Source organism: Chiloscyllium punctatum, chromosome 19 (genome assembly GCF_047496795.1).
Source record: "Chiloscyllium punctatum isolate Juve2018m chromosome 19, sChiPun1.3, whole genome shotgun sequence".
NCBI classification, from domain to species: domain Eukaryota; kingdom Metazoa; phylum Chordata; class Chondrichthyes; order Orectolobiformes; family Hemiscylliidae; genus Chiloscyllium; species Chiloscyllium punctatum.
In genome coordinates this window covers 54,063,658-54,089,012 of record NC_092757.1, presented here as the reverse complement: position 1 = coordinate 54,089,012, position 25,355 = coordinate 54,063,658, and the positions used below count along the sequence as shown (strand labels likewise).

Sequence of the window (25,355 nt, the reverse complement as noted above, 5' to 3'; positions counted from 1 at the left end):
TGGACAAGTTGGACCAAAGGCTATGCGTTTCTGTGACTATTATAATCAATGCAAACTGCTTTCTTCTGCACCTTGGTTTAAAATGGTTTTATTCAAATTCTTGCAGTCAAGAGTTGAGTTGTTGCCTTCTAAGACCTAGTGAATGGAAGCAGTGCTTATATCTTAGAATATTGAAATGAAAAGCAGTTTTAGTAGTCTAGAAGGTGCATGGTAAGAGCTAATATCATAAATTGATTGCTTGAAAATCTGACTTTGGCCAGTGGGGAAAAAAGTATATATATAAATGTGTGTGTGTGCAATTGAGGTTTTATTTTAGGCACTGATTTGGTCAAAAATTTTGTATCTTACAAGAGAATTGATTGTTAGAAGTTTTGAAAATGGCAATGCTTGATATATTTCACTATTACTCTGCAATAGTGTAAATTCACAGAACTACTGGTTTGATTTGATTTGATTTGGCCAGAGTTGTCTTGAATCATCCAGATCAGATTCTAACATTGAATGAGTTGCTTGATAGAGTCCACTCAGTTGTGGAAATGAATTTAATGATACTGGGTGGTTTTATTATCACTGTGGCTGGTTTCACAGTCGCATCTCTGGTTCCTTCTAGTTTATCACGTGGACCATGGGGGCAATGTAGCTAAGTGCTGACTGAATTCATGGATAAGGATGCCTTTTCTACAGGGTTAAAATGTTTTTGGCAAATAACATATTCATGGCAAATCCTGTTCTCCCATAATATCTATACATTATTTCCAGTCAGAGTTACTAAAGCGTTCCAGATTCACTGCAGATTATGTAAATTCTTAAATTGCTCTCCACTGGTCATTTGTTCCCATTTTATGTAGGTGCAAAGTAGAAAGTTGGATCACTACATGAACTTTCAAAGTTGTGTGAGTCGACCTGAAATGGCGTGAATGTGGTGTTTGGAAGTGCATTTTTTTGTTCTAACCAAATTTTAATCATAATTGTTGCCGGTGACAGTCACCTCTTTTTTCTACTAGGGTTCAACTTTGGAACTACCACTTTGAACTTTGGGGCTGGTAAGTTAATGCAATGCTAAAGTGTTCTGTAAGCCTTGGCTGCTCACTACTGGCTACTTCTTACCAGTACAGTAATGAGAGACACATTAAAACAAAAACCTGTGCTTCAAACGATTCTGCTGCCACTGCTCTTTGCTCCATCAAGGCTAGCTGCTTAGTGAAAATGGCACAGCTCCTTCTGTAAAAGATGCAAAAGACAATCTTTGCTGCTGCAGTAGTTACCTTTTGTTTATGCCTGGTAGCAGAAAATACAATCAATGCCTATGTGTGACAGAGAATTGGTTTTGATATGAAAATAAACCACATTCCTTCCTTTTATAACATTGCATTGATTAAGGTAATGTATAATTATCTGAGTAAGAATTAATATAAGTTGCAGTTGAGTTTATTTTGACTCTTAACCCTAATGCTGTTGATAGCTCATACCTTCTATGTCAGTGGAGACATGCTCAAACATTTTATATAAACTTTATTCAAAAAAATCAGGTAAGAAATTATGTAATTTTTGTCCAGTCCAAGGTCCTCTTCCTTTGTTGTCTAAACCAAAAAGTACCCAGTAATACAATTTCTGCTATCTTCTCAGATACCTGCTTCAACACCAGGATCTGCTCAAAGACTGGCCAACAGAAATTGTTTCATTCAGAGAATGCCTTCCTTGTTTATTCTGTGTTCTGAATTACCAATTGGTAAATACTGGTTGTCCCAAACCCAACTGTGATTAATTCTTTACAATTTACTAAGCTGTTCTTCCCAGGTCACAGGCTACATTGTTATTTCTCGGAATCTACCAAAATCAATATAAATAAATCATTTAACCATCTTTCAGAGCACTTCTTAGTCCACTTAAATCTGAACATGTCATCACAAGAAAATACGTTCTTTTACCAACATGGGACATCACAGTATACACACTGCTAGACTATAAGCCTTGTGAGACCTTGTGAAACCGTATATACCCAGTTCTTTTCATGTCTTAGCTAGAATGCCTGAAAATCCTGAATGGTGATGTAGCCTACAACATGAAGTCATTACCTGTGCAAGTAAGGTTTCAAGGTTACTAAGCAAAATTGAGAATAATAGGAAAATCCGTAAGTAGCTAACGTCCTGCCTGAAGATTTAAAAAGATGCTATATATGATCATCAAGGACCCAGAACCTCTGGTGCTCCCTCAGAATCAATTAAATTAATCCATACGTTTCAAATCATGATTATCACTGTCAAGAAAAGATCTAATCTCTTCAGCTGTTGAGTTTCTTACTGACAGCATAAAGGGGTCACCTTTGACAATCGGCTTTAACTGGACCAGCCATATCAACCCTGACAGAAGCAGAGCAAGTTGGATACTGTCGCAAAGTGGCCAATTTCTGAAGCCCCAATGCCTCTTGATTACAAAATGTCACAAGACAAAGATAACAAGCAGCCAAGCCAAATCAGAAGATCATGAGACATAGGAGCAGAAATTAGGCCATTCAATCCATCAAGTCTGTTCTACCATTTGATCATGGCTAACATGTTTTTCAACCCCATTCTCCTGCTTTCTCCCCATAATCTTTGATCCCCTTGACAATCAAGAACTATCTGTCTCTGTCTTAAATATACTCAATGACCTACCCTCCACAGCCTTCTGTGGCAATGAATTTCATAGATTCACCACTCTCTGGCTGAAGAAGTTTCTCCTCATGTCCATTCTAAAGAATCTTCCCTTTACTCTAAGGCTGTGCCCTCAAGTCCTGGTCTCTCATGTTAATGGAAGCATCTTCCCAAGATCCGTTCTGTCTAGGCTATTATTATTCTGTAAGTTTCAATTCGATCCCCTCATCCTTCTCAACTCCCATCAAGTAGCAACCCATAGCTTTCAAATGTTCCTCATATGCTAAACTTTTCGTTCCTGGGGTCATTCTCGTGAGCCTCCTCTGGACCCGCTTCAGGGTCAGTGCATCTTTCCTAAGGTAGGGGACCCAAAATTGCTCTCAATATTCTAATTGTGATGTGACTAGAGTTTTATAAAGCCTCAGAAGTATATCACTTATTAAATTCTAGTCCTGTCAAAATAAATGCCAACATTTTAATTGCTTTCCTAACTACCAACTCAACGTACAGGTTTACCTTGGGCATCCTAGTCCAGGATTCTCCTAAGTCCCTTTGCACTACACCCTCACAAACCACCAGATTTCCAACACAGTGAAATTAAAATATTTAATACCCTTCAACATTACCCATTGTTCCGAACCAAATTTTATAAGTAACTGATCTTGGACACCAAATTTGTAACCTCAACAAAAAATTTACATTTAATATTAATAATAAAGCTTTAACAGAACAGAAAAACAAGTTAATCTAATTAATATCTACATTCTACACCAATCTTATTCGATTATAACCCTCACACACTCTCAGACTGACACAGTGAAGAGATAAAATGAAAAGAATATGAAGGATTGTAACTTGCCAGTTCAATTAAACCGTTTGAAATGAAGTTTTGGACAATAATTTGGTCACAGGCGCATGGGCTGTATAACTTGCACAAATTTCACGTTGCTAATGAATGCAACAATTTCCGCAGTCTCCTAGGAATATTTGCTTACTACTTACAGACTGGGATTCTTTTCGAAGAACATTTAACAGTTTGGTAACTGGAGAGAGAACCTAAGAGAAAAACAGAGCAGCCAGCCTGGAAGCTTCCCAAAATGACACTCTGCCAGTCAGAACCGATTTTCTCCCTGTTTTGCTCTTTATTAATATTTTCTGTGGTTGGCATTGATAATCTTTATTAACCAATTTAGCATCCAATCAGCATGTTACCCCTGAGCATAGCTACAGGTGTATGCCAACTTGTCTATAGTGTCCTTCTGACAGTAATTAAGTTGCATTATCTTCCAACAAGTTCCCTAGGCCAACATCTGTCTTTGTTCTCTCCTTCAATGCAAAGTTTAAATCTTAAAAATATAAAAAATTAGAAAAACAAAAGGAAAACAGTGAGGGCCTCAATAAAAGGTCAAGTCGACAGTTATGACTGATGGAGCTTCAAACAAAAACTCAATGCCATCCAGGACAGAGCAGGCTGTTTACTCAGCACATCAGTACCCACCTACTCCTATTTGGATATATGTGTGCACTTTGCAACTCCGTAGTCTAAGCTAGGTAGCACCTCTTTGCCAATGATGTAACCAAAATGAGAAACAATATCGCCAGAGTTACCACCATGTTAAAGTCACATAGACATCTTGAAGTGGCCACTCATCATTCTTCCTTTGTGGTAACTGAGGGAGGATTTTGGAATTCTCTGGCTAGCCCTGTTGGACCATCATCTTTATGATGATTATCACTTTGGGTAACTAGATGAATAATAAATACAATCGTGCAGTGTTGTCCCCATCTGAGAATTGTTCTTCAAAAATGTAATATGCCTTTTGAATGGTCTCCTTCCAATATACCCCATTGAATATTTGTTTTCGTGTATTTTCCACAATTCTAACTCTTCATCATACAATTATTAGTGAATTGCCCGATATGTGTACTTTTCCTTTTCTCTTCACAGCCAATGTGTGCTTTCTGGACCTGAAGGCAGTAGAGTTATTCATATACACAAGGAATTGTTAAGGCTTTCCTGAATGTATATTTAGCATTGCATTACAGAAATTCTAAGAAAGTCAGACTGAAATCCATACAAATCAGTGACCACACATGATTCTGGTGCCAACTCCAGCGACCAACCAAGAAACCCATGTATATCTTGAGCAGCTTTATCTAATTGCCTCCCAAGTCTGCAAGTTTTCGTGCTTTTACAATGCTCTTGGAGACTGTTTAGTTTATGGAGTGTAGCTGCATTTTCAAGAACAATCCAAAACATTTAGTCCTCAGTTGTGGTTTGATGCTCTCCTATTGTGATTTGTACTGTCTCAAACAATATGTACATGGTCTATATGAAATGTAGCACATGACTGAAGGAATACTATTTTTCCACTTATGTAAGCTGAATTTCAAAAATTCAGTCTAATCTACTGAGATATTTTGGTTTGTACAATCACACTGTAGCTGCTACGATAGTAGAAAATATCTGTCTACATTAAAAAAGCACTAAATTATGAACTGAGCAATTTTACAATAAACAGTGCATGCCCAAACGTCCTAAAGAATATTTACTGCTACCTAGCTTTTTGGGAGCGAGGGAGTGCTGAATGTTAGTGCTTTCATGCAAATACGTGAGCCTTGAGTGTGAATCGGATACTGTATTTTTGTTGACAGTGATCGAAGCGTACAAAACTTAGATTGAGCAGCACGAACAGATCAGTGCAAATATTATTTTGGTAACATTATTGCGGTAGCTGCAACTCCTGAATTTCTATCTCCTCTCTCCAGCTGAGCTATTTGTGTGGTGTACACACTTCTTCTCTTGAGGACCCCATTGAAGAATGCGGCACGGTGGCACAGTGGTTAGCACTGCTGCCTCACAGCGCCAGAGACCTGGGTTCAATTCCCGCCTCAGGCGACTGACTGTGGAGTTTGCACATTCTCCCCGTGTCTGCGTGGGTTTCCTCCGGGTGCTCCGGTTTCCTCCCACAGTCCAAAGATGTGCAGGTCAGGTGAATTGGCCATGCTAAATTGCCCGTAGTGTTAGGTAAGGGGTCGATGTATGGGTGGGTTGCGCTTCGGCGGGGCGGTGTGGACTTGTTGGGCCGAAGGGCCTGTTTCCACACTGTAAATAATCTAATCTAATCTAATCTACAATGTTTGGTGCAGCTGTGCAAATATGTCCAGCAGGGGTCAGCACCTCCAGGAATCAGGAGGAAAATGTTTTTGTAAATCAAAAGTTAAACTTTAGTCTCACAGAAATGGCTGATAGATTAAGTTGATGGATGTAGACAAATGAGCTATTATACTTTTTTAAATCAAGAGAGTCTGCATCTAATGCATATGTTTTAATCTGTGATGGCACTTCTCAATTTGTTCCACACTGCTTTAGCTGTTTGGCAGTTAGGCCTGTAGTCAAGCTGAGCTTGAGAATTTCCTCTATAACTCCCTCTGCCTTTATTTTCCCTTCTCTTTGCTCCATTTAAATTCCCCTTAAAACTTTGACCAAGCTTTTGGTCACTTCACTTGATTTTTTTTTTGGTCAATGTCATAAGTTGTACAATGTTTCTGAAGTGCCTTGGGATGTTTTGTTCTATTCCAAGTGTTGTTACGAGTGATTTGTTTTTGAACTAATTTCTGGTGTTTGTGTCAGCTCCTATTTCACCAGCATCTCACCAGTTACACTTTCTGATGAGTTCTCTTCTGAGCTGTTGGAGCCAAGATACAGGAAATGCCTGCACAACAGCAATTTGTCTTATCATAGTGTGTTTAATAACATAAAACATTCCCAAGATGCTTGACCAGATCATCATCACAAAAAAATGACACTGTAGCATACATAGGTAGAACAGCATGTTTTAAGGGGTGCCTTAAAGGGACAGTGATAAACCATCTGAGAAATCTTTACAAGGGAGTTCTGGAGTTTAGATGCCAAAGTATCTGAAGCCACAGCCACTAACAACGGAGTGATTACATCTCAGCACCTGCATTGGAAGAATGATAGAGACATAGAGATGTATAGCATGGAAACAGACCCTTTGCTCCAACCCGTCCATTCCGACCAGATATCCCAACCCAATCTAGTCCTACCTGCCAGCACCCAGCCCATATCCCTCCAAACCCTTCCTATTCATATACCATCCAAATGCCTCTTAAATGTTGCAATTATACCAGCCTCGACCACATCCTCTGGCAGCTCATTCCATACACGTACCACCCTCTGCATGAACAGGTTGCCCCTTGGATCTCTTTTATATCTTTCCCCTCTTACCCTAAACCTATGCCTTCTAGTTCTGGACTCCCCAACCCCAGGGAAAAGACTTTGTCTATTTATCCTATCCATGCCCCTCATAATTTTGTAAACCTCTATAAGGTCACCCCTCAGCCTCCGACGCTCCAGGAAAAACAGCCCAGCCTGTTCAGCCTCTCCCTGAAGTTCAGATCCTCCAACCCTGGCAACATCCTTGTAAATCTTTTCTGATCCCTTTCAGGTTTCACAACATCTTTCCGATAGGAAGGAGACCAGAATCGCACACAATATTCCAACAGTGACCTAATCAATGTCCTGCACAGCCACAACATAACCTCCCAACTTCTGTACTCAATACTCTGACCAGTAAAGGAAAGCATACCAAATGCTGCCTTCACTATCCTATCTACCTGCGACTCCACTTTCAAGGAGCTATGAACCTGCACTCCAAGGTCTCTTTGTTCAGCAACACTCCCTAGACCATTAAGTGTATAAGTCCTGCTAAGATTTGCTTTCCCAAAATGCAGCACCTGACATTTATCTGAATTAAACTCCATCTGCCACTTCTCAGCCCATTGGCCCATCTGATCCAGATCCTTTTGTAATCTGAGGTAACCCTCTTCGCTGTCCACTACTCCTCCAATTTTGGTGTCATCTGCAAACTTACTTACTATACCTCCTTATGCTCGCATCCAAATCATTTTTGTAAATGATAAAAAGTAGAGGGCCCAGCACCGATCCTTGTGGCACTCCACTGGTCACAGGCCTCCAGTCTGAAAAACAACCATCCACCACCACCCTCTGTCTTCTACCTTTGAGCCAGTTCTGTATCCAAATGGCTAGTTCTCCTGTATTCCATGAGATCTAACCTTGCTAACCAGTCTCCCATGGGGAACCTTGTCGAACGCCTTACTGAAGTTCATATAGATCACATCTACTGCTCTGCCCTCATCAATCTTCTTTGTTACTTAATCAAGTTTGTGAGACATGATTTCCCACGCACAAAGCCATGTTGACTATCCCGAATCAGTCCTTGCCTTTCCAAATACATGTACATCCTGTCCCTCAGGATTCTCTCCAACAATTTGCCCACCACTGAGGTCAGGCTCACCGGTCCATAGTTCCCTGGCTTGTCTTTCCCGCCCTTCTTAAACAGTGGCACCATGTTTGCCAACCTCCAGTCTTCCGGCACCTCACCTGCAACTATCGATGATACAAATATCTCAGCAAGAGGCCCAGCAATCACTTCTCCAGCTTCCCACAGAGTTCTTGGGTACACCTGATCAGATCCTGGGGATTTATCCACTTTTAACCGTTTCAAGACATCCAGCACTTCCTCCTCTGTAATCTGGACATTTTGCAAGATGTCACCATCGATTTCCCTGCAGTCTATATCTTCCATATCCTTTTCCACAGTAAATACTGATGCAAAATATTCATTTAGTATCTCCCCCATTTTCTGTGGCACCACACAAAGGCTGCCTTGCTGATCTTTGAGGGGCCCTATTCTCTCCCTGGGTACCCTTTTGTCCTTAATATATTTGTAAAAACCCTTTGCAGTCTCCTTAATTCTATTTGCCAAAGCTATCTCATGTCCCCGTTTTACCCTCCTGATTTCCCTCTAAAGTATACTCCTACTTCCTTTGTACTCTTCTAAGGATTCACTCAATCTATACTGTCTATACCTGACATATGCTTCCTTCTTTTTCTTAACCAGACCCTCCATTTCGTTTGTTATCCAGCATTCCCTATACCTACCAGCCTCCCTTTTTCCCTGACATGAATTGACTTTCTCTGGATTCTTGTTATCTCATTTCTCAAGGCTTCCCATTTTCCAGCTGTCCCTTTACCTGCGAACATCTGCCTCCAATCAGCTTTCGAAAGTTCTTGCCTAATACCGTCAAAATTGGCCTTTCTCCAATTTAGAACTTCAACCTTTAGATCTGGTCTATCCTTGGATAACTTGGAAAGTTGGAGGAGATCACCGAGAAAGGGAGGCAAGACCATGGAGGGTGATGAAGATCCTATGTTTTGAGAAGTTGGTTAATTGGAAGACAATATCAGCAGCAAGTGCAGATGTGGTATTTAAACAGCCCTTGGTGCATGCAAAGCTAAAGGCAGCAGTGTTTTCAGTGACCTCAAATTGACTGAGCATCATACCCATGAGACCAGCCAGTAGTGATTAGATTAGATTAGATTACTTTACTTAGTGTGGAAACAGGCCCTTTGACCCACACCGACCTTCTGAAGAGCAACCCACCCAGACCCATTCCCCTACATTTACCCCTTCACCTAACACTACAGGCTATTTAGGGTGGCCCATTCACCTAACTGTGCTTGAAATAGTTAAGAGGTAACAAAGGCATGACGAGGGTTTAGCGGATGTGCTGTGGTGGGGCCAAATTGGGCAGTATTGTGGAGATGGAAATGGGCAGACTTGCAATGAAGCACGATTCGGGGTTCATTTTGGTGTCAAACATGCCACCAGAAGCAGTATACTTTGATCTTGACCAATTGCCAGGGAGCGGAACAGAGTGGTACACCAGGAATAGGGATTGTGGCTGAGATGAGAAAGAATGGCTTCAATCTTTAATCTGAATTTCAGTTAGTTAATTTCTGTGAGGATGTGTGATGATTCTGTGTTCATTTGTGTTGTGTCCGTATTCGTGTTGGAGCCCAGGTTAAATTCAATATTCAGAATATGAGAAACAGCAAATTAGGATGTAATAGACTTGAAACACTGAAAGAGGGCAAATGCTTCTAACCCAAATAGAAACTGGACTACCGAAGGAAATGGCTAATGGGTATCGATCACATTTTTCTACTTCAGCAAAATCATTGTCCAAGGATTGCAAAAGTACAAATGTAACATCAAAGATAACCCTGGGAACGACTGGCCAATGGTAGATAAAACATCACAGGTCATCTTGAAAGAGAGCATAAATCCATTAAAGGAAGCAGCCAGATTTTTTGGGACTGTCAGATAAGAATTTGTAACTTGCCTTAGAAATTCCTTATTCTTTCTCAAAAGACAGGAGATTTTCATTTTGTGTGAACCCCATAAGTGAATTTTTATCAGCTCATTGACTTTAGCTGTTGTTCTTCCAGGGACAGCTGCATCTGGATTTGGGCAAAGTACTCAGAGTGGCAACTTTTCTTTTGGGACCACTGGTGCTCCAGCAACAACCTTTGGGAGTCCAGGAGCAGGTGCAGCAGCACCATCAGCATTTGGTAAGAAAGTATTCATTGTCACCAACCTCTGTTAGTACTGTAATTATCTGCTTTCCCTTCTCCGTTCCATTGTCTCCGTCAGTTACGCCAATTCAAGGATCTGTAGTAGTATGCAATGGAGTAGAGATTCTGCATTTTCTTCCTTGATGGAATACGACTTATGTTTATAGACAGGAAGTAGACATCATATAATATATTGTTGCTGTAAATAGCCTCAAGACCTTATTGTCTTTCTTCAATCAGATCAGTGTGACTCTAAAGTAACATAAGATCCTTGACAAAGTTTTTGTTTAATGCCTTGATTCATTATAGTCTTGTATAGTGAAGATTTAGTACAACCAAGTGGCTTACTTGGCCATTTCAGAGATCACTTAAGTCAAAAGCAACAAAAATGGCCAACTCTGTCTATTGCATTTGCACACCTGCCCAAACACTACAATACCATACTACCATGTCCTGAGTCTTAGCCAGGAAGAGTACTGTTTAAAAGAATCCTTCATCACATCAGACGTCTGCACAGAGAGCAAGTTTCTAACAGGAAGACACTGAAAGGTACCTCTAAAATTACCTGTTCAACATTTGATCAAGATGACCAAGTTCCAAAGAAGTAGCCCACCAAATTTCACTTGAAAATGAACAGAGAAGTATACTAGGTAGATATATCGCATGGTTTCGTATTTTAACAGGATGTTTGGCAAATCAATCCTATCAGAAACGTTTTGGTATTATTGAATTTTTAGAGATAATCCAAAGATGAAATTTATTAAATTGTGCACTTCAGTATCTGTTGTATGCTATGTGACATTACTCCCAATACACTGATTTATTGTGGTATTATTGCTAAGGTGGTTGCAGGCCTCCAATATTGACACACTGTAAAATGGTAGTTTGTCAATACTATCTAACAGGGAGTGTTCTGTCACAGTTGTTTTAAAAATGTTTTTCTATCATGGTGTTCATACATATGCTTTGAACAGATTTTAGGTTGAAGTTGTGTGTGTCTTGGAGAAGGACTTGTGTTTTAATATGCATCACCCATACGCCAATCATATCCCTTCTATCAAGTCACATGTAGGTTGCTCATGACTTGGGCTGTCCAGCAGGTCAGCTGGTTAAAGGAGAGATAACAAGTGTCTCCATTTGGGATTGTTCCTACTTGGCTGAGGTCATTGATTTTCCTCCAGATCTGTCTGCACTCTTGCAGTTTCTGCTTCATTATCCGTCATCTCTGAAAACGTTCTGTTACATCACCTTGCAGAAAAGAATTGTATAGTACTCTTGTCAGGTGGTCCTGGCAGCACCTGGGAATATTTTAAGTTGCCACAGAAAACTATTCTCTCATCATTTATAACCATGCACATAGTTTGTGGGCCCAAGGGAAAGAGGAAATTTCCCACATGCTATTAGTGTTCATTAATTAACAGTCCTAATTTCTGTTTCTCCCAGCAGGAACGCCCACCTTTTCTATCGGAGCTGGATCTCGACCTACTGGAACCAGACAGAGATTACAGGCGAGACGTCAGCACGTACGGAAGCGATAGACATTGGGAATTTGAATGGCGCATATGAACATTGTGTTGACTACTCTGGAAACCATTACCACTTTTTACTTTTGTACCCTAAACAACGCCGGTCGTGGATGTGCAGGCAACTGACCTCGAATGCTGAGAATATATACTTGAGAAAATTAGTTTAAATTTAGTTTTTCTTTTCCATCTCTGGGCTTGAACTGTTAACAAATGGCTTGTGGCTGCTGAAAAATATTTCTCTGCAACAGTGCAGGAAACCTTGTTGGACTGCAGTGTGAAGTCTTCATCGTCTTAAGTTTGTACATCCTTATTAAACTGACCACTGCAGAGTGGTGATCTTAGTTTGGTTCAGGGTACAGCAGTAATGGGTGACTCAGTAAACAACAGACATAGCTTTACTTGAAATGTTCTACTTTAATGGTTGGTGTAAAATGCAATTTGCAGGCCTTTCTGGACTGACCCTTTTTTTTTGTACAAATTGCTGCACTTGAAAACATTTTTTAAAATTACATTTCTTAAGGGCACAATTCCCAGTAATATCACCACTATCTGTGGTGCTTTCTGTCTAAACCTGAACTGGAGCCTATTGTTAAATCTTTTTCTTTTGTCTTCCTTCTCATTTCCTTGAAATCTTTGTTAATTTTGGTTTACACCTGAGAAGAATTCTAAACCTGACTGAAACTTTGGAAAAGAAATTGTTGTGCCTGTTGAGTCCCTTCTCCAATATTTTGCTTTGTTGCCTGACTGTCCTTTAATTTTCCTCCTGCGAGTAGCTTCCTTTTTAAATCTGTTATTTAGTTACATAAAAGAAATCAATCTAAATTTCTCTTCCTTCCTATGCTTCTCCCAGTCTCCCTCCCTTTCCCCTCTCCAAGTGTCAGAATTTTTTTATATACAGTAATGTTATCAGTGTTTGCTTGTATATCTCACTTTGTTGCTCAGTGAATCGAGTTTGGAGGAAAAATTTCAGTGTATGTGTGGCGGCATGTTAGTAATGCCGGACCTGGCTGGTTCATTGGATATATGTGAATCTGACTCTTGCTAATCTGATGCGATAGTGTTTTGCTACTATAACTGCGTGACACATTAAGCAGTGTTCTATGGAAAAATGGCAGTCATGGCTAGTTTTGGAGGAGGTTCTGATTACACAGTATAGGATTCTCAATGACAGATTTTTAAAATCTGGTGCTATAATGTTAAGAAACACAAATTATTCAAGCTTATACCAAAACTTTGGCTCACAATGTTCAGAATTGTACATGTATGCATATATACCGTGTATATTTTAACCAAAACTAGGTACTTGCATCTTATTTTGGGTGCACCTTGCAAATGTGCCTGTTTTAATTTTCTTTATTAAAAACACACTGATTTTTCAAAAGTTTTTTTTAGCAAGTAAAGTGGTTCATCAAAAGTTTTGAATAATCTTGACTTTAATCTCTCTGCAGATTTTATTAAAGGAGTAGCTATCCTGGGTATATAGTCATGTTGCGTAGTGCTTTTTTAAATAACTGGTGGGATACAAATCACATATTATGCAAACCTCATGCATCCTGTTGTCACAAATCTGGTATGAGTGGAGTCTTGAAGTTGGCCATCAGCAGTCCCCTGGTAGTAGTGATGTTCTTTCTGGCATGTTTTGAGTTTTGATCAAATTTCAATTTGGATATTATTGGCTTAACACTTCTAGTAAAATCTCGTGACGCACATTGAACTGGGATTTTCAGGAACCAAAATAGTGGGGATGACATGACAACACCAGTTTTCTGGCCTCTTAGACTAGATGTGGGCCAGTTTTAAAATCTCAGGGTGGACTAGCATTCAAATGATACTGCTGTCTTTGCCCTGTCGTCTGTACAGGAGTGCCTTTTGGAATACATGATGAATCTGTAGTGTGCGTTACCATGGTAAGACCCAACCTATCCTCTGAACTTGTGGATAAAAATTAGGTAAAGTGTTGGTGGTAAACAAGAGGCAGCAACCCGCACAAGTTGATCTGAATGTTTTTTACATGGAGAAACAACAATTCTTCTTATGTTCTTCGTGAAATCACTTGTCAATTTTCAAAACCTCTTTCACAGACACTTTCCTCCTTCTTGTGCCAGAAGTGGATTTTTCAAATCATCCTTTGTGTTTCTTTTACCCCGGGAAAGAATGCTGCTCTGACCCCTGTTTCCCACATTTCCACAGACCCACATCCCAAGGTGTTTTTTCACATTGCCAGCTACATTCAATTAGCTATTTCCTTAATGTTTCCCACGTAATATGTGAGCCAAAATTTAAAAGGTCTTGCATTGACTAACATGGTAAGAAACTGACTTTCCATTCAATCTCCAAAATATCATGCTCATTTGGAAATGAGCTACCTCCCCATATAGCTGAAATCTGACTGGCATAAAGAAGTGTAAATAACTTAAAATCAAGAGTAGGAATTAAAATCAAGAGTGCTTTTAAGCAGAAAGACAAAAGTTTAAGTAATGGATGGGGTGGGGCATACAGTATATACTTTAAAAAAAACCTGAGAATGACCTCTTTTGCACCATCCAATCACTGATTACATGCATTGCTCTGTTAAAAGACACTGCAATCAAACAATTTTCCAGAGAATATTTGTAATGTTTCTATTGGAAATTTTTAAGACAATTCTGGCTGGTCCAAGTGGCTAGACAGATTGAAGGTTCCTCCTCTTCCCATTAAACGACTGCCATTTTGTGATGTCTGAGTATGAATGTGTGCGGGTGATTGGCAACGTCTAAATTTAGATAAAATTTTTTAAAAAAACAATAAATTTTATTTTTATATTTAAGTAAAACTTTACGTTCCTTCAAGCTTGGTTCATTGAGACTTATTGCTACACTGGTTAAATAGTATACTTCTGGTAAACAATTGTATGTACAAACTGGTTTTTAAAAATGGAATATGAAGTTGGTGTGAGTAAGTTTGGAAGATCTATTGGTGAGTGTAAACCAGTTGGGATGCTATGATTCTTGCTGAATGTTACACATAGGTTGGTATACTGATGCCTGTATTTGGGCCAAAATCATACTGGATAAAATTTGGGTGTCATGTAAAGGTTTTGTTTTTAAACATTTCTTTCAATTCCTCAGTTAATCAAGGGTTCACTCTGAGTTGGCACCAAGCAGTAGAGACAAAAGGTAGACCCGATTCATTTCTTGTTCCGTGCTGTTAGTAGAACACATCTGGGGTAGCTACAAGGACCGTGCATGTCACTTCCTCTCTCTCCTTCTCCCACATCCCATGGAAGGGAGAAATACTTGCCATTGTTGCTGTTTCTCCCAGTTTTGTTCACTAGAAAGTGGCTTTTTCTGCAGATAACAGAAATCTTTTCTATTCTGATCTTTTCTGCAGTACTTTAGCCAAGAAGCAGTGACTGCTGAGGTTTCTTAAAAATGCAGTTGAAGAAGCATTTTTAAAAAGACACGTTTGATTTATTGATCATTAACGGGATGATTGGACGTGAAAGCTTAGCATGTTGTCCATATCAACAGCTAGTTTTGAATATTTATCAATTGGTTAGAATATTAAGACTGTGATTATTTAATGTGCAGTAAAGTGTTGCATGATTGAGCATCAAAATTAGGTTTGAAACAAACATCCATTCTGAACAGATTGAGATCACTCAACCTGCAGGGGGAAAAGAAATTAGAGTTGAAGAGTTTTCTTGACAATGGAAGCATATTTTAAGTAATTTGCTCCATTGTGTACACCACAGTCCTCCTTCCGTTGAGCACAATACCCTAGTGATGTGATGTTACTGTAAACGCATGTATCTCACTCCCTCCTTCCCATTGGCATAATTGGCCTCACCTCAGTAGGGGTACAAACTCCTGAGGGACCTTTCCGAAACGCAATTGACAATGAGACCAAACTATCATTGCCCAGCTCCTATCAAATTGGAGATCAGTTTACTTAGTATGTGATCCATCTAACCTGCAGAGTTTAGATCATATGGCAGTACACCTAGCAATGTTAATTGGAATTGAGGTAAGTTCCAACTTGGAACCAGTAAAACTTAAATTGTTCTATGTGGAAATTTATAGTTTAGTAAGTGCCGAACCATTCAAAGCAGGGAGCTCTCAGTAATTCTGTGGCTTGCACAGGAAAATATCACTTGTAAATAAGTTTTTGTGTGGGTACTGAAAATTATCGTTGTTGGGGATGATGTGGAGGTATTGCACCTCGCAGTGTTGTCATCAGAGTGTCTACACACTTCATGAAACAAGGTTTGGTTCAACTGTGATCAGGTTGAAAAGCTGGCTCACCCTGAAGCTTTGTGGTATTACATCTAACTGCTGTCAGGAGGAAGAGGTTGGAGGAGGAAGTAAATGGTTAAGTTGTGATCAGTTTGATTGCTGTATTGTTAACCAAGTGGTTGAGTCCTGATTCAAATTTATGCCTCTTTTCCGTTGCCCATGTTGACTTTAATGTTACCTAGAAATCCTATCAATTTCATGTTTGTAAAAGCATTCATTTTGTCACAGTATGTGAACATGTAATCCAGCAAATGGTGGTTGTGCTGCCTCTCCCCTCTGCTTGCACCCACCCAGGCTTTTCATTTTTGGCATCTTTGAAATTAGGAATCTTATTAATATGCATAATAGATTAAGTGCAAGACACATTGAACTGACAACTTTTTGTTTCAGTGGTTATACGCAAGTTATGTTTGAAAACTCAACTCAATGATGAGGCTGTATATGCATAAAAGTTGAGACATTTGATATTTTTGGATTATTTTCTGAATTTAATTTTTCTCTCTTTTAATTCATGCACAAGTCATAATCTTTCAGAAAGCAAAATAGTCCGAACGACTGATTCATGTATTATAGTGCTGTATTTTAAATTACTTCTTTGCCATTCGAGGCAATCACATGTCACAACAAGGTACTGGCTCTGTTGCACGATTTGTAACACTCTATGCCCAGCGGTTGAGTGAATTTGTGCTGTTGACCTTCACTCTATTATTGACACATCAAATTATTTTCATGTCTTCAAGAATTTGATCAATGCCATACATTTTTACTGAGGGAATATTGCACACATTTGCTAAAGCTACAGACGCTTATTTGCATGACTTTTTAAAAACTTTCTCACAATTTTTACAGTAATATTTCACCAATTTTGTTACCTTTCCTCGATTCTTACAGTTCATCTTTGACTGTTCTTATGTGGATTAAAACACCCTCCTTATTCTATACTAAGCTAGTATTCAGCCTAGAGATAGGAGTGTAAATTCCCAAACTTAAAGCCCACAGGACCAAATGACAAGCAAATAACATTGCAAACAGAGTTGTTGCAAGGTTTGGGGGTGGTAACGAGCTCAATGTTCAATACTGCAAGCTAGTTTTTTAAAAAATGAATTTATTTCATACACTATTCCAGTAACTGCTGAATCATAAATATTGGTCTCCATCATTTATATCAGTATGAAAGCAAATTACTGCAGATTTTCTAAACCTGAAGCAAAAACAAACACATTGGAAACTATCCAGATATCTGTAGTATTAGAGAAAGTTGACGTTTCGGGTGCTCAGTGACCCAGCATTCTGATGAAAGGTCAGGGACCTGAAATGTTAATTGTGATTCCACAGCTGTTGCCAGACTTGCTAAGTACTTTATTCATTTTCTGATCTTATTTCTTACAGCCTAACTGCAAACCATAAAAGAGTCCAGACATTAAGTTAGACTTACTTTCTGATTAATGCATGTGAGTTGCTCGCTAACAAGTCTTTGGTTTTCATGGTTACAGTGTAGTCACCAATAAGACAACAATTAAGAATAGTCTTTTGGAAACTTCCATGGCCCAGAAAATTCAAACCAGTGAATCAGGAGCTAAGATGTAAAATGTGCTAATTTATGAGGACTGGTCTGGACTTTGCTATGTCAGGTGGAGTCCAATTAGCCAGCATTGTCTGCTCCCATCTCTTGCAAATGAAAACAGTCTGAATTTCTCAGCTCATTTTGCAAGACAGCAAACGTCCTTCACTTAAACACATTTAGGCGCACAAATCTTTCTTTGTCAGTTCTGCATCTAATTAAGCCTCACCTTTCCCAGAACCAGGATCCATATCACAGGTAATGAACCGTCCAATAGCTGATCTTCCACACACACAGCAAATTTGCTATGAATTACATCTCCAAGCTTGTTAGATTTGTTACAGTGCACTTCAGCTGTTCTGATGAATATTAACTTTGTCTGCTTTAAAATGACTGAGAAAATCTGAAATTTGATGCTTTGGTTATTTCAGAATATAGAAATACCATTTTGGAAAAAAGCTTAATGAGCAATCACTAAAATGTGCTCTATTTTTAAGCTATTCTCAACAGAAATTCCCATCTTTTGCTTCCCAATCTGTACTTAGTAATTAAACCTTAGAGGTGGCACCAGTTTGTGCATCGTCATTGGACCCGTTAACACCGATCTGCATTTTGGGGAGTGGGTGAAACAAGACAGCCAGGATCATTGTTTTGCTGCTCATTATAGCCTGACATGATCTCAAACTTCAGCTAATCTTGTCAGAAAGTGCATGTGTGTCGATGTCAGTTGGGATAGGGCATGTAGTGGAATGCATCCGGTTGACTTGCTGTTTTAGCACTTGCTGTGCTTATGGAATAAGCACAGGATTGAATCCTCACTTGTTGAGAGAAAAAGTTCCTTGTATTGATGTTGCTGCACCACATGTGATGCAGTATGACAATTTGGTGGCTTCTGCTTGGGCATTTTCCTGTCTGGTCCTCGTTGGACTGATGAGGAATGAGGGTTTTTCATTTTAACCCAATGGCAGGGAGGATTGAGGCTGAGTTGATTCTTGTCATAGCTCAACTGGGAGAAGCGGAGTTGGACTTCTGCTGGATTATGAGGAAGCAAATAGTATTATTATGGAAATGGGTATGTAGCTTTCAATATTTGGATTCAGTTTTGGTTCTTTTCGATGTTCATGTCTTGAGACATTCTTGATCACATGCTTTGTTCAGATCTGGCTGGTGCATGAAATGGCAAGCAATGCCATTCGGAGCGTTGCATGTTCGATAAGAAGGGACAAGTGGACTGACCAAATTGCAAGACCACAACGGCAGTGACAGTTGTCATCTTTTTTTGTGATAATTATTCTGATTGTTCCTCCTCACAATTATTGTTTTTTTAAAAAATTACCTGGGATAATGTTTTTTTTTAAAAAAGCATCAGAGTCTTTTTTTTGGGATAAATTGGTTTGTACACAACTTAGGAGTTACAGGTAAATTCTTTTTTGGAGGTAGTACATGAAAAATGATCAAGCCAGCATTTTGAAATATTCCCCGAGCCCCCATGTCTGTGCCCAGTATTTGTTACGTATTATGAACCAATCCTGCCTTAAATATTAGCCAGTGCATATTTTGCAGAAACTAATATAACCATCTTAATGTGGTGCGATTATAACCAGCTTTATTAATTGCTTTATTTAAAATGACTAAAACTGCCTTTGTCTTCAAAGCACACTTCATAAAACAAAAGCAGGCAGCTATTGGGATTCTGAATAATTCGCTGTTGTGTAAGAATCCCATGGGAGAATTTCTGTCCCTCTGATCAGTACTGGCCTAAATTCTAAAATTGATTCCCAAAGGAGCACTTTGGCGCAAGTGCTATGTTTTATTGAGAGAGAAAATCTGCATGTTAACCAATCGCCTGAGTCCTGAACCATCCCACTAGCCAAGAATATGTGATAAAAATATCGAATTAAACTTCCATTGGGAAGAGGGAGTACTAAAGTACCAGCGAGTTAGTTGATTTGCAGCATTTTGCTGCTTTATACCACATGTACCCTTTGAGATTTGCGCTGTTGAATACAGTACCATGGGAATGGTAGTTTGCTCCATGCATATCCATCCAAACTCTAGTTTGATGAGCTGAGGTTTACTTCATTTTGTAATTTTCTATTGCAAAGATCCATTTATGTCTAAACTTTGATACAATGGAACATTTGCAAGTGTTTCATTAAATGCTTAAGATTCATCAATTCCCTCTATTGTAGTAACCTACGAGGTTTGTTTCTAGATATGGGAAATGTCTTGTGCTCAAACGTACAATTTTGACCCAGAAGTGGCAGTTACAGAATATATACCTGTGTACCTCTACTGAATATATGTAGCAAGAAATTATATTGATCCCAACGGTATGTATGGTTTCCCCTGTGACTCTGAATGGTAAGAAAAATGAATGATGAGTGCTGATGAGTACATTGTACAACGGATGGATGTGGAGATTTGGTAGTATGCTTTTTTTAAAAAGAAGTTGTAGACTTCTATCAATGCTGTCTAGCTTGGTAGAGCTAGTGAGTGAATGTGGAGAGGTAAAGCTGGCTGTGAATGTGCAGAGATCTGATTTTTTTGCTTATGTCATTAAATGGAAATGGTTTTAAATAAAAAAAAGCTGTGATTATAACTGTTTTGCTTTAGCACTGTATTCTGACACAGTTGGGATTTGAACATTACCAACCATCACCTATTCCTCAAAGATAAGTAGTCATTCTTCGCAATCTGCCTTTATCTTTGGTCAAGTTTATTCACCCCTCAATTTTGGTTCGAGGTTTTAATTCCCTTGTCGCCTGAGCTATTTAGTACCTCACCCAATGTTCATCCTTCAAGTGTAAGCCTGAAGTCTTTGCAGGACTAATTGGAAACAAGTTTGATTTTCTCTTCATTCTATCTCCATTAATTCACATATTACAATTGGAATTGTAGGTTAGTATGGAACCCTACTTATCATTTCTTTGTCCAACCCAAATGTATTGAGCCCTTTGTATCAGAATGACTGTTGTCCCAGTGCATTCAAGATTATTCTCTTATGCATGAATTGCTGTTGTCTTATTACAATACAGAAATAGCAAGTCAGACCAAATTAGCTTCACTGTCAGTGGATTCGCAATACATGAAATTAAAATAGTGGGTGACCCTCAACAGTTTCTAACTATTTACAAATAACCAATCTTGGACTCCACATTTAAAACAGAAAGTTAGCTGTTTATTATTAATAATGTAACTTTAGGAGAACAGCACTGTAAGGCAACCGAATTAGTATTTCCATCTAAGCTCAATCTTCTTAGAATCCCGACAGAGTGGAAACAGGCCATTTAGCCCAACAAAACCACACCAACCCTCTGAAGAGTCACCCACCCAGACCTGTTTCCCCACCCTATGTTTCCCCTGACTAATACGCCTAACCTACACATCACTGGACAATTTAGCATGGCCAATTCAGCTAACCTGCATATCTTTAGACTTTTGGGGGGTGGACTGGGGCACCCGGCAGAAACCCATGCAGACACCGGGAGAATGTGCAAACTCCACACAGTCATCCAAAGTTGGAATTAAGCCTAGGTCCCTGACACTGAGACAGCAGTGCTAGCCATTGAGCCACCATGCTGCCCTATTTTCTATTGTCACCCTCCACCCGACACACTCACCGACCGACACAATTAAGGGTGTTTTTAATATAATAGGATCGTAAGTTGCCATTTCAAAAATCTTCTCAAACACGAATGCCAATCCTTCATGAAATCCGCTGGGTTGTATGACAAGCACATAGGATTTTATCTTGCTTGAGTTCTGAACTCACCAATCTGTGCATACAGCTTCCACAGACCTCCAGAGACCTTTCCTTATTTCTTATAGACTGGGGTTCTTTTCCCAGGACTTTCAACAAGTAAAAAAACTGGAGAATAACAGTACAGCGCAAAACCAAAACAGCCCGGTTCTGTGGCTTCCTGGGGCTGTTCAACTTTATCACAGTAACCTGGATTCAATTTATTTCTAAGCTGATGGCATGATTAATGTTCGAGACTAATACAGTTTAACAGTGTTGCAGTTCGGCTCCTCGTGATAATTTCAGAGCTTTAAATAGAATGGACACTCGATATAGTCTATAGTCAGCCATTGTACTATTTAGCAATGTATCTATTCAGGAAGGATGTTATAAACGTGGTTATAGCACAGCACTTGAAAAACCCCTGCAATTGGGCAGAGTCAATACTTTTGTGAAAGGGATATTGTGCTTGGTCAATTTATTTGAATTTTTTGAAGGAGTAACAGGCACTGGGGATAAAATAAATCTGCTGCGGATATGATGGACTTGGATTTCCAGAAGACATTTGATGTTAGGTGTAGGGAATGCTGGATGACTAGAGAAATTGAGGCTCTGGTCAAGAAAAAAAGAGAAAGTGGGTATCAGGTATGCTTTGCTGTGATCAAGTGAATTTGTGGAGGAGTATAAGGGCAGTAGGAATATGCTTGAGGGAAATCAGGGGCAAAAAGAGGATATGTAATAACTTTAGCAAATCATTAAGGAGAACCCAGAGAGATTCTAAGTACAAGCAAAAGAGTTAAGTAGGGAGAGAATAGGGCTTCTTAAAGATCAACGAGGCCATTTATGTGTTGAAACACCGGAGATGGATGAGAGACTAAACAAATATTTAGTGTCAGTATGTAAGACATGGAAGCTTGGGGAAATAAATAATGATGTCTTGAAAAGAATTCTCCCTGCAAAGAAGGAGATGCTGGAGGTCTTAAAACTCATTAAGATAAGACAAATTCCCAGGACCTGATCAGGAATTCCCCAGAATTTTGTGGGAAGCTAGGGACATAGTTGCCGGGCAACTTGCTGAGATATTTGTATCATCAACAGCCATGGCTGAGGTCCCAGAAAACTGGAGGTTTGTTGAACATGGTGCCATTACTTAAGGAAGGCTGTAAGGAAAAACCAGGGAACTCAAGACCGGTGAGCCACTAGTCAGTCTTGGGTATGTTGTTGAGAAGATTCGGAGGGACAGGATTTGCATGCATTTGGAAAGACAAGGACTGGTCAGTCAACATGGCTTTGTGCATGAAAAGTCCTGTCTCACTAACATGAGTTTTTTTTTTAAGAGATGACCAAGGAGATTGAAGGTAGACGCTGTCTATGTGGATTTCACCAAAACATTTGACAAGGTTCTGCTTGGTAGACTGGTTAGATCACATGGGATCCAACAAGAGCTAACCAATTCAGTACAAAACTGGCTTGAAGGTAGTCGACAGAGGTTGGTGGTAAAAGGTTGCTTTTCAGACTGGAAGCCTGTGACCATTGATGTTCCACAAGGATCAGTGCTGGATCCACCTCTTTTGGTCTTCTATAGAAATGTCTGGATGTGAATAGAAGAGGTATGGTTAGAAAAATTGCAGATGACAACAAAATAGGTGTTGTAAAGGACAGTTCAGAAGATTATCTCAGAGTGCAATGGGACCTTGATCAGATGGGCCAGTGGGCCAAGGAGTGGCAGATGGAGTTTAATTTAGATAAATGTGGGTATTGCATTTTGGTCAGGCAAACCAGGACTGGATTTATAGAATTAATGGTAGGGCCCTGGGGAGTGTTCCTGAACAAAGAAACCAAGGGGTGCAGGTGCATAATTCATTGAAAATGGAGTCTCAGATAGATAGGATAGTGAAGATGTTTGGCACACTTGGCTTCATTGGTCAGAACATTGAGTATAGGTGTTGGTGCATCATGTTCAGCTGGGCAGGACCACTTTTAGAATAATACATGCAATTCTGGTCTCCCTGCTAGAGAAAGGATGTTGTTAATCTGAGAGAGTGTAGAAAAGGTTTACAAGAATGTTGCCAGGTCTGGAGGGAAGCTGAATAAGCTGAGTTTTTTTTCCTTGGAGCGTTGGAGGCTGAAAGGTGACCTTATGGAGGTTCAGAAAATCATGAATAGGGTGAATAGCCAAGTTCTTTTTTCTTAGGGTGGAGGTGTCTAAAACTCGAGGGTCTCGGTTTCAGGAGAGAGGGGGGAAGATTTAAAAAGGACCTGAGGGATAACTTTTTCACAAAGAGGGTGATGCCTGTATGGAACGAGCTGCCAGAAAAAGTGGTGGAGGCTGATACAATTGCATCTGAAAGGAACTGTTATAGGAACGGTTTAGAGGGATATGGGCCAAATGCTGGCAAATGGGACTAGATCAGATTGGGATGTCTGGTTGGCACGGATGAGTTGGACCGAAGGGTCTATTTATGTGCTATCTGACTCTAATTGCCATACCAAAGGTTACTGCACAACAAAAGAGCTCATGGTATAGGGAGTAATACATTAGTATGGATGGAGAATTGGAGGACAGGAAACAGAGGATAGGCATAAACTTTTAGGTGAGCAAGATGTATTTAGTGGAGTCTAACAGACACCATACTTTGATTTGCAGAATTACGTAAGTGTAAAGGTGCATAAGGTCATTCAGCACTCTCCAAATAAGTATTATGTCTTAATACCATTCTCCTGCTTTTTCTTTTACATGCACTGCTGCATATTGTTTCAATTTGAATAATTTTCCAATGCTCCCTTGAATGCAACATTCTGAAAGCTGGTGATTTCAAATCAACCTATTGCACTACAACTTGGTGTCATGTGACTTCTGACTTCAATGATGTCTGTACATATACACCCAGGTGTCTCTGTTCCTGAACTCCATTTTGAATTGTGCAGTATATATCAATGACTCGGATGAAGGGGACTGAATATATATGGTCGTTCAGTTTAGTGATGGCATAACAATAGGTAGACAACTAAGTTAAAAGGAGTTTGAATATCTGCACTGGGATATTAATGGGTTGTGAGCAAGTGAACGCTTGGCTGATGGAGTATAATGTGGGAATGTGTGAACTTGACCAGTTTAGTAGAAAGAATTGAAAAGCAGTATATTTAAATTGAGAGTTTGCAGAACCCTCAGACACAGATGGATCTAAGTACATGAACTACAAAAAGAAGACCAATACCGTCTGTGTAGAATTTGCTAGTACTATGGGAGAGGGTTTAAACAAGCTTGTAAGGGTACAGAAATCTGAGATCAAACTGGTTCTGGGAAATGGAAAAGTAACAGAAGTGGAAGACGGCAAAGTAAATGTTAACATGAAGTTGTCAAACTGTTGGATAAAATATTAAAAAGGCAGAATCAAAGACATACTATCTGAACACAGTATTCATGAGGAATTGACAGCACAGATGAAAGAAAACTGATGTCTCCATAACTGCAATTGTATCACATGACTTCAAGGTGACCAGGTCTGCAGACTAAACATTCAAGGGGATTTGACATTTAGAAAGAACTGCCAAAATGAAAAGGAGATGGTAGTTCGCTCCTAACAAAGACTGGTACCAATATATTAATGAGAGAACATTCTTACATTGGAAGAACAAGTTGAAAAATCTGGGTAGAGTTCAGATAGCAAAGAGCAACAACCATTGATAGGAATTGTGTACAAGGCACCCACTGTTGTTAACATAAGGAAAAGTATAAATCAGGAAACTGGAGGTGCATGTACCAAGTGATGCAGTAATCATGGGTGTTTTAAATGTCCATAGAGTTCTTGGCGTGTGTACAAGATGATTTTCTAGAGTAGTATGTTCTCCAGTTATTCCTCAATAATCTTTAGATCTAGCATAGTGCAATGAGAAAGGACTAATAACCTTGTAAATGAATCTTTAGGGAAGAATGACCACAAAATGACAAACTTAGGTTTGAAAATGATTTTGTTCACTCAAAAACATGGTTTTAAATCTAAACAAAGGAAATTGTGAAGGTATAAGGGGCAACTTGGCTGTGGTCATCTGGGAAAACACTGAAGTGTGTGATGATAGACAATTGTTAGTATGTAAAAAATTAATATAGCTTACAACAAACATACATTTCTATCAGGCACAAAGGAAATTCA

At 39.4% G+C, this 25,355-nt stretch overlaps 1 protein-coding gene across 3 annotated transcripts in view; it reads left to right on the top strand.

Moving 5' to 3' along the window:
* pom121 (POM121 transmembrane nucleoporin) overlaps positions 1 to 20,061 on the top strand; it is a 57,952-nt gene extending 37,891 nt beyond the window's left edge. The window contains exons 12-14 of one of the 3 annotated variants that reach the window (XM_072589439.1): positions 1,005 to 1,043; positions 9,973 to 10,095; positions 11,545 to 20,061. In XM_072589439.1, coding sequence (XP_072445540.1) covers positions 1,005 to 1,043; positions 9,973 to 10,095; positions 11,545 to 11,636 — 254 coding nt within the window. In that variant the 3' untranslated portion in view covers positions 11,637 to 20,061. Of the gene's footprint in view, positions 1 to 1,004; positions 1,044 to 9,972; positions 10,096 to 11,541 lie in introns of all 3 variants that reach the window. The other 2 variants (XM_072589438.1, XM_072589440.1) reach the window with 2 other exon arrangements.
* The last annotated feature ends 5,294 nt before the right edge of the window (positions 20,062 to 25,355 follow it).